This window comes from Bison bison, unplaced genomic scaffold (genome assembly GCF_000754665.1).
Source record: "Bison bison bison isolate TAMUID 2011002044 unplaced genomic scaffold, Bison_UMD1.0 scf7180017864255, whole genome shotgun sequence".
Classification (NCBI taxonomy): Eukaryota; Metazoa; Chordata; class Mammalia; order Artiodactyla; family Bovidae; genus Bison; species Bison bison.
In genome coordinates, this window is record NW_011494827.1 from 2000184 (window position 1) to 2009981 (window position 9798).

Below are 9798 nucleotides of genomic sequence, written 5' to 3' on the forward strand. Positions count from 1 at the left end.
TTCAAGATGAAATAACAATAGGGTGACAACCAGGTCTCCACTGTCCAACCTTATTCACTGAGAACTCCCCAATCTCCCTCCCAGGGGTGGAACGTGCCAGCAGCCCCTGGATGCCTCTAGCCCAGTGGGCCTGACATTGAGCAATCTATCACAAGGCCACCTTCCACATTGCCTAAAGGAATGTTATGGTCAGAGTCGGGGGGAAATCTCCTTTTTAGAAAATATGACTGAAAATGAAAGGATACCAACCCGAGTTCTTGGCTCACTGAAGTCATCAAGGCCACAGAATGAATGCTAGTGAGAAAAACAAAAAAAGGAACAAAAACTATAAAATAAGACCAAAAGAAAATGAGGAGGGGGGAAGAAAAGAAAGAAAGATGTAAGATATGTAGAATGGAATTCAATGACAGCATTTCACAAGAGCTAGGGCCCTGGGGTGGGTTTGGAAAGAGACACAGGAGGTCAGTGGGCTTTAGAAGCTGATTCCACCTGAGAAACCCATTCTGTGGGATTCCTTGCCCAGGGTGGGTTACCCCACAGAGTCTGCAAACATCTGGCTAATACAGACGGGGGAGAGGTACACCGTAGTGGAAGTGTTGGTCGCTCAGTCATGTCTGACTCTTTGTGACCCCGTGGACTGTGTAGCTTGCCAAGCTCCTCTGTCCATGGGGTTCTCCAGGCAAGAAGAAGGGCGTGGACTGACATTCCCAGACCAGGAATTTTTGGTGCTGGGGTGTGACTTTCTTGAAGAATGTGGCAGGATAGTATATATCCAGGAAGAACCCGCTGATGGTCATGGTTGATGGTCCCACCAAAGGCGGGGCATGACATGCATACAAAGATCAAGAAAGACTCCACCCAGGTCCCAGGTCACCCAGTCCCACCAGAAGACAAACAGAACCCCTCCCCCTCCCACATCCCTGCCAGGGCCCACTCTTCCAAGACATTGTTTAAAATCTTTTATGCCTCTGGTTTTTCTGCTTTAAAAAGAAAAAAATATCAGGAAAAAGAAGTGGCCCTAAAGGAGTGAAAAATTGTACAGATCAGTTTGAAAATAGAGATCTTCCTTAGCTTATTTACAACTTGATTTATTCAAAAAGAATTGCTGGTGATTCTTTTTGGAGATTAGGTTATGAGAAACATGTCTGAATATTATCTGAGGTGTCTGAAAATAATTCATTGTTTTTTTTTCCCAAAACCTCAAGGTAATAGCTCCCCTAAATTGTTACTGAAAAAATGAACATCCAGACAGCCAACAAATTTTAAACACATTTTAGGATCACTGGAAGTTAAAGCTAGAAGGAACATTTAGAATCACCTAGCTCTTGATTTTCTACATAGGGAAACTGAACCCTGAGAATGGCGAGGTCCTTGCCGAGACCACCCTGTGGCATGTGGTGGGGAAAGAGTTCCTGACAGCTGACCACGGTGGCTGGAGTTATTTTTCCACCAGCCCAGGCCAATAGTATCCTTGAAGTATCCTTGAGACCCCCTGGGCTGCTCCAGTCCATGGGGTCACAAAGAGTCCGACAGACTGAGCAGCTGATACTTTCACTTCAACTTATCCTTATGGCTTCCCAGGTGGCACTAGTGGAAAAGAATCTGCCTGCAATGCAGATTCTGGTTCAATCCCTGGGTTGGGAGGATACCCTGGAGACGGGAATGTCAGCCCACTCCAGTATTCTTGCCTGGAGAATCCCATGGACAGAGGAGCCTGGTGGGCTGCAGTCCACGGGGTCGCAAAGAGTCCGACACGACTGAGCGACTAACACTTTTGCTTTCACTGGCTGCTCAAAATAACCGCAGAATTGTGTGGGGGCGGGGGGAGTGGTGAGCAGCTGTCTGATGGGGATTCTGCTGCTGCTTAGTTGCTTCAGTCGTGTCCGACCCTGTGCAACCCCATGGACCGTAGCTGCCAGGCTCCTCTGTCCATGGGGATTCTCCTGGCAAGAATACCAGAGTGGGTTGCCATGCCCTCCTTCAGGGAATCTTCCTGGCCCAGGGATCGAACTCGAGTCTCCTGCATTGCAGGCAGATTCTTTACAGCTGAGCCACCAGGGAAGCCGGATGGGGACTCTAGGGGTCTACTTAAACCAAATTCCTAAGGGGTTTCCAGGGCACTCAGGAAAATGGGCCCAGATCCTCCAGCCATTACCCTCTGCTGCCCCCGTGAGGACACTGCCGGTTGTGCAGGCTGGGAGGCCCTGGGGCTCCAGGTACAGTAGGGAAGACGCTAGGAAGGTGAGCTAATCTGTGTAAAAGCTGACTTTTAGGAAAGAAAACTGGTGTAGCATCTGAAGAGCTGCACTATCTCTTTGGGCCATTGTGTTTGATTCCCTCTAGAAAGAGTGGGCTGTCATCCCATTTGCAGACAACCGTGAATCTGCCCTCTGGTGGCTTTCGTGACTTTGGCCCTGCTCTGTCCATGGAATGAGTCAGACACCTGAAGCTCAGAAATATCCTTTCTCCATCTTCTTTTCCAGGGTGGCAGCACATCATCCTTAAAGCTTTTTTGACGCATGTTGTCCCCAACAGACACCACCCCCAAAGTTGGGGTCAGAGTCCATCACCTATTCCCAAACATGAGCTTACCTCTACAACATAAAATGTGCAATTGTGGATTTTCTGTGTGAGTGTGTTTGTGTGTGTGTGTTAGTCCTTCAGTCACATCCAACTCTTCGTGACCCCATGGACTGTAGCCTGCCAGGCTCTCTGTCCATGGAATTTCCCAAGCAAGAATACTGGAGTGGGTAGCCAGTCCCTTCTCCAGGGGATCTTCCCGACAACCCAGGGATCAACCCAGGTCTCCCATATGGCAGGCAGATTCTTTACTGTCTAAGCCATCAGGGAAGTCTGGGTTTTCTACTCATCTATTACTCATCCTGCAAACATTTGATGATGCCCTATTTCATGGCAAGAACTGTCTTTGATAAAGAGATAAATAAAAGCTGGTCCCTGAACTCAAGGAAGTCCTGGCCACTGGGCAGACGAACAAGAAGTGGTAAGTGCCCTAACAAAGATGCCGCGTATATGGATTCATTTATCTGTCTGGACCAGCAGTATGTGGCGGGGGCGCTGGTAGGGTGACTGTGGGATCCCTGGAGACCCGGGTTATGCCTCCCCAGCTGTGGGATTGTGGACAGGTGTTTGAATCTTTCTCAGGCTCAGTGTCCTCACCCGTAAAGTGGGGACAACCATAGGGGCCAGTGGGACTGGGCATCAGCCTCACTTCCTGCTGGAAGGAAGAGACTTCCCTGAAGGGAAGAACACTCATTGGTTCTAGGCGTAAGTGTCATTTAAGGAGAATGAGTCCATGGAGAAAGTCACCTCACCCTTCCCAGTGAGGTAGTGTCAGAGGGGTTCAGACTTTCTTCCCTAGAAAAGTACTTATTTCTTGGACCGCCAGTACGGGGGACACGGGCAGAGAAGAGAGGGCTGAAGACAGAGCCTGTTCCTTAGGCTTCATGAAACTGACAGAAGAGAATACTCCACGTGAGCGGTTCATGGAAGACGCCAGGGGCTGGCACGAGCTCACACCACCTACCTTTTCCTCCAGTTCTTTTAGGTGTCGCTTCTGGATCTCCAGCTTATCCTCCAGTTCTCGCACTCTCTGCAACACATTAAGTTCTGTATCAGAAAAAGTAAATTTTCCAGGTTCAAATCTCACTCTTCATTGTTTGTCTAGTGTAGTGTGTTTAAGCAGCGACTCATTGGAAATGAGTCGGGAATGACTGAAGGCAAGAGGAGAAGAGGGCGGCAGAGGATGAGATGGTTAGATAGTATCACTGACTCCATGGACATGAGTTTGAGCAAACTCTGGGAGACAGTGGACGACAGGAAAGCCAGGCATGCTGCAGTCCATGGGGTCAAAGAGAGTCGGACACAACTTAGCAACTGAACAACAATAAGCTGCTTAACACACAAACAGTAAGTGGGCAACTCGACTCACTTTTATATGTTGAACAGCCTTGTCTCTCCACCCCCTGAATCAAGACTGAGGGCCTCTTCAGCACTCAGGAGGCTCCCTCAGGCCCCCACGTGACTCTATTCTGACCTCTCACTAAAAGTAGATTTTTGCCTGTTCTTGAAACGCATGGAAACAGATTGCACTCTTAAGGCAGGATCTTTTGAAAACATAAACATCAAGATCAGACCAAGACACGGACGTGCCTTTTGGGCAGGTCAATAAAGCTCATGGATTTGAAGCAGCACCAAATGACATGTCTAAGATTTATTTAGCTGGAGCCTGGGAGCAGGGGCAGAGGAGATGAGTGTTGATGGGGGCACCCAGGTTCTTAGAAGGTTTAAGGATGACAAACTGTCCCTGTGAGCCTGGGCCATTCCTGGTTTTAGCACTGAACGTCCAGAGTCTTGAGAAACTCATCAGTCCTGGGCCAACAGGGAGAGATGGCCACCTGCCTGGCTCTGCACCCACCGAATGCTCCCTGGGGTGCACACCCACCGGTGCTTTATCAATCTGTTCCTTCCAGTTCCACGCAGCGTTTCACCAGGAGGCCTGGCAGGTACGACCTCTTCCAGTTTGTCATGTGTCCAATAGCGCTTCATCACCCGACAGGGTTGATACGCCGGGACAGCTACTAGCCTTACCAGTCCTGAATGCAGACGGACACCTCATTCCTTGGGAAAAGGCTGTCGGACTGATGGCCAGGCAATTTACATCAGCCCGAATTAAGCTTGTAGACCCATCCTCAGGCCTGGAGAAACTTTCTGTCCAGATTCCTAAATTCAGATCAGCATCACCTGGAGGCCCTGTGGATCCCAGAGGCCCTGCCCCAGAGTTGCTGACCCATCAGTTCCAGGGTGGGGCCTGAGAAGCTGTGTTCCCCACAGATTCCCAGGTGATGGGGATGCTGCTGGTCTGGAGACCCTACTCTGAGAATCACCACTGTGGGCACATGTGCCCACTCAGCAGGTATGGCTCAATAGGCCCTGTGCCTACTCAGCAGGTATGGCTCAATAGGCCTAGGGCCTCAAGGGGTTTGTGGTCCATCAGGTTCAGACAATGGAACTACGCAAATACACGGATGATACCCTGGATAAATACAGACATCACAGAGAAAGTCAAGTGGAGTAGGGAAAGGGAAGGGGTGTTATTTTATATGGGGGCTCAGGGAAGGGCAAGCTTGGCAGAGAGGTGAGGAGGGTAAGGAATTGAGGTGTGGGCTGGGGGGCCTGGAGGAGGCATAGAATCCAGCCCATGGTGGTTTTCCAGATGAGGAAAGGAGAAGGAATCCAGGCAGAAGGAATGAGATGTGTGTGCAGGGAGCTGGGGGTGCCAGGGGGCAGAGGGTCTGAATGTTCCAGTGAGAAGCTTTCTGGTGAGGAGCTTGAAGATTTAGGGGTGTCATGGACAGTTTGTGAAGGGTTTTAAGTAGGGAAATGATGAGATTTTGATTTTGGAAAGATCACACTGGCAGCAAAATAGAGTGAATTGATAAAAAAAAGAAAGTGAAAGTCACTCAGTCGTCTCTGACTCTTTGTGACCCCATGGACTGTACAGTCCATGGAATCCTCCCGGCCAGAATACTGGAGTGGGCAGCCTTTCCCTTCTCCAGGGGATCTTCCCAACCCAGGGATCAAAGCCAGGTGTCCTGCATTGCAGGCAGATTCTTTACCAGCTGAGCCACAAGGGAGGCCCGTTCAAAATGCTTAGAGTAAAGTTGGCAGAGTATGTGCTCCATAAAGGAGACCGGATATGTTTCTAACCTTCTTCCGCCTGAGGGAGACAGTGACTGCTCCTCAGAATCCCCTTGCAAGGCGGGGATCGTCTAAGAATGAGCACAAACTCAGCTAGACTCCGGTTTGGATCCCAGGCCCCAAATTTACCAGCTGGTGGACTTTGGGGTGTCATGTAATCAGTTAATCTCTCTGTGGAATCCCTCTTCTGTAATAACCGCACTGTGACCCTGTGACTCTGGGGGTGAAATGGGCACCCAGGGAACAGTGCCTTGGAAATCACAGTGCCACATGGAGGGGGGGACAACCTCTTATAGTTTTCGAAGGGTTTGCAAAAATCTCCCGGGAACAACTTCTGGGCTTTGAAAATCAGTCTGAGTTCCTTTGTATCATTTTTTTAGATCCCACATACAAGTGATGTCATGTGGCATTTGTCTTTCTCTGAGTTACTTCAGACAGAGAGATATTACTTCTGTATAATAATCTCCAGGTCCATTCATGCTGCTGCAAATGGCATTATTTCATTCTTTTTAATGGCTGAGTATGAAACTCCAGTACTTTGGCCACCTCATGCAAAGAGTTGACTCATTGGAAAAGACTCTGATGCTGGGAGGGATTGGAGGCAGGAGGAAAAGGGGACGACAGAGGATGAGATGGCTGGATGGCATCACGGACTCGATGGAGTGAACTCCGGGAGTTGGTGATGGACAGGGAGGCCTGGCGTGCTGCAGTCCATGGGGTTGCAAAAAGTCGGACACAACTGAACAACTGAACTGAACTGAATTTGGTGAGCTGATCTGTAAAATAATGCCATTTGCAGCAGCATGGATGGACCTGGGGTCGCAAAGAGTCGGACACGACTGATCGAATGAACTGAACTGAACTGAATATTCCATTATATGTATGTACCACATCTTCTTTATCCATTCCTCTGTTGATGGACACTTAGGTTGCTGCCATGTCCTGGCTATTGTAAATAGTGCTGCCATGAACATTGGGGTGCATGTATCTTTTCAAAGTATGGTTTTCTATGGATACATGTCCAGAATCGGAATTGCTGGGTCATACGGTAATTCTATGTATAGTTTTTGAAGGAACTTCCACACTGTTGTTCATAGTGGCTGTACAATTTACATTCCCACCAACAATGGAGGAGGGTTCCCTTTTCTCCATCTCCTCCCCAGATTTATTGTTTATAGATTTTTTGACAATGGCCATTCTGACAAGTGTGAGGTGATACCTCATTGAGATTCTGATTTGCATGTGAGTCTGGGTGAACTCCGGGAGTTGGTGATGGACAGGGAGGCCTGGCATGCTGCGATTCATGGGGTCGCAAAGAGTCGGACACGACTGAGCGACTGAACTGAACTGAACTGAACTGAATAATTAGTGATGTTGAGCATCTTTTCATGTGCTCTTTGGCCATCTGTATGTCTTCTTTGGAGAAATGTCTATTTAGATCATTTGTCCATTTTTTGAACTTACTTACAAAACAGAGACAGACTCATGGACTTTGAAAACAAACTTATGGTTACCAAAGGGAAAAGTTGGGGTGGGAGGGATAAATGAGGAGTTTGAGATTAACATATGCATATGAAATATATTATCAACAAAGACCTACTGTATAGCACAGGGAACTCTATTTGGCATTATGTAATAAATTATATAAGAAAAGAATCTGAAAAAAGTGGAAATATGTATATGTAAAACTGAATCACTTTGCTGTACTCCTGAAACTAATACAACAGTGTAAACCAACTATACCCCCAATATAAAGTAAAAGAAAAAAAAAAGATTAAGTGAAAAAATTATCTTTATCTAAAAAGAAATCAGCCTGAGAAGCTGACTCTCATTCTAGTCTTTCATGACTTTTTAAAAAAATAACCAGGGTCAGCCTCTCACCTGGTTATGGGAGGCTGGAAGGGGCAGTGTTCAAAAGAGTCTTGCCATCACATCCCAGCTCTGCCACTTCCTGGCTATGTCTTTGGGCAAGTTGCTTACCCTTTTTGAGCCTCACTCACTTCACCTGTGAAACTGCATCAATGTTCCCCACTCAGAGGGTTGGTGTGACCCTCAATGAACCAACATTTATGGAGCCTCCTCTAAGTGCCAGCACTGGTCTGTCTCCCTGCTCTGGAATATAAGCCTCAAGACGGCAAGCCCTGTGTCCCCAGCCCAGAGAACAGTGCCTGGCATGCAAATGTCAGAAAAGTTACAAATGGAAACAGTGTGACATGGAGCAGGAAAAGCTAGTGAGAAAAGCAGCTGATGCATTTGTAGAGGTGAGCACGGGGCCCAGGGGTGTCAGGATGTCAGGTTATGCAACCTAGGCTTCATCCTCTGGGAACTGGGGAGCCAGGGTGGGTCTTTGGGGAAGGGTGGTGCTACGCTGTGTTAGGAAGCCTTCTGGGGTGCAGTGGATAGATTGGCTGGGACAGAGGTTGTGCGGTTGGGGAGGGATAGGACAAAGCAAGCTGGCATGAGTGGATTAACTCCAATCTGCACTACAGCAGAACACGGTGTAAATGTGCCAAATGAGTCTGTTGGGAAAGGGGCCATGTGCTGATTGATTTTTTGCCCTCTACATCCACTTTTCCCCTTAGTTAACAGTGCTTGAAAAATAAAACGTCCATAGGAGTCACACTGGTGACGTCACTGCATCCCATGGGCTAGATGCAGGCAAGACAGACCGCTGCAGCCCATGGCAAACTCGGATGTGTCCTGGTCAAATCAGGCATCCGGTGCCCCAGGCTGGGTCAGATACAGCCGAGTGCTGCCAGAGGCCCTGACGGTGTTGTGCTGTGTTTTGTCGTGTGTTATATGTGCTATATTGTGTCGTGCTCTGAAAGTTGTGTGTTGTATGTGTTGTGTGTGCTGCAGCTCCAGGTGCTCAGCCAACACCTAGCAGGTGCCAGACATCAGACCGGCTCAGGGGCCACGCCCATCAGAGGCGGGTCCCTCAGGAGCCACGCCCATCAGAGCCGGCTAGCTCAGTAGCTGGCGAGCATATCACAGCAGCACAGGAGCCCAGGGGCTCCTGCAGGGGCTGCCCGGAGTCCCTTCGCCCAAATCAAGAACGGAATGAAGAGCTCGCGTTCATACCTCCAGTTACCCTTTCGCCTTTGGTCACGACCCTTTCACTCCTCAACCAAATGCAGTCAGCTGTGCCTGCCCCCCCCCGCACCCCTTTTTCTGCACTCAGTGGGAATCCTCGCTTCTTAGTCCTAACCGGGGCCTCTGCTGCCTCGGACAGAAGGCACTTCTCCACCGGCTCCTTCTTCCAATTCTCTGTCTCCCTCTCCTTCGGTGCCATCGATTCCCAGTGGTTATCTAGATCCTTCCTCACTGGCAGGATTCCTTATGAGCTGTAGAGCCTTCAGGCACATGAGTTAACCTTCCTGAGTCTCAGCTTTCGCATCAGGGAAACGGAAGTAATCGTCCCACCCGCAGGAGTGCCATGGGGTAAGAGATCTAAAGCAGTGAGCCTCCAAGGTCTGCCAGACCCTGGGGCCGCCTCAGCTCCAGCAGCACGACGGGTCCTGGGAACCAGGCCCCCGTGTGCTCAGCAGCACAAGAGGCTCACACAGGACGTCGCACACAGGAATACCAAAGCAAACCGGCCAGCCGGCGCCCCTTGTTACAAGAACCTGAGTTTAAACAGAAGACGGATGCTGGAGGAAGCGGGGACGCCTCGCTTTGGTTTGTGTTATCATTTAGCAGGGTGGGAACCTTGTTCAAATGTATGATTAGAAACAGTGGGCGGTATAGTGTGCCCGTGAGCAACCCCCCCCCCCTCCATCACTGAGGGTTCGCCGGGCTATGAGGGCGTCCACGGGAAGACACCCCCACTTCACGGAAACCTGCTTTACGGCCAGCTCTCCAGCGAATGGGCCCTCAGAGGTGTCAGTGTTCCGACAGCGGGCAGGAGGGGTGGAGAAGTGGAGACGATGGACAGAGGTGCCCGGCGGGGCGCCTGCTCCTACCTGCCAGGTCCTTGTCACTACCTGCTGGCCCCTCCCCCTACCTGCCTGCCCCTTCCCCTCCCTGCTGGGTCCCTCCCCTTACATGCCCATCCCCACCCCTACCTACTGACCCCTCCCC

At 49.7% G+C, this 9798-nt stretch overlaps 1 protein-coding gene across 1 annotated transcript in view; it reads right to left on the reverse strand.

Annotated features, from left to right (window-relative positions):
* Nucleotides 1–274: 274 nt before the first annotated feature.
* Nucleotides 275–9798, reverse strand: part of JAKMIP1 (janus kinase and microtubule interacting protein 1) — a 130333-nt gene continuing 120809 nt past the window's right edge. Inside the window, exons 21-22 of the mRNA XM_010847797.1 lie at nt 3545–3610; nt 275–325 (exon numbers count right to left, since the gene is read on the reverse strand). Coding sequence (XP_010846099.1) covers nt 275–325; nt 3545–3610 — 117 coding nt within the window. The remainder of the gene's footprint in view (nt 326–3544; nt 3611–9798) is intronic.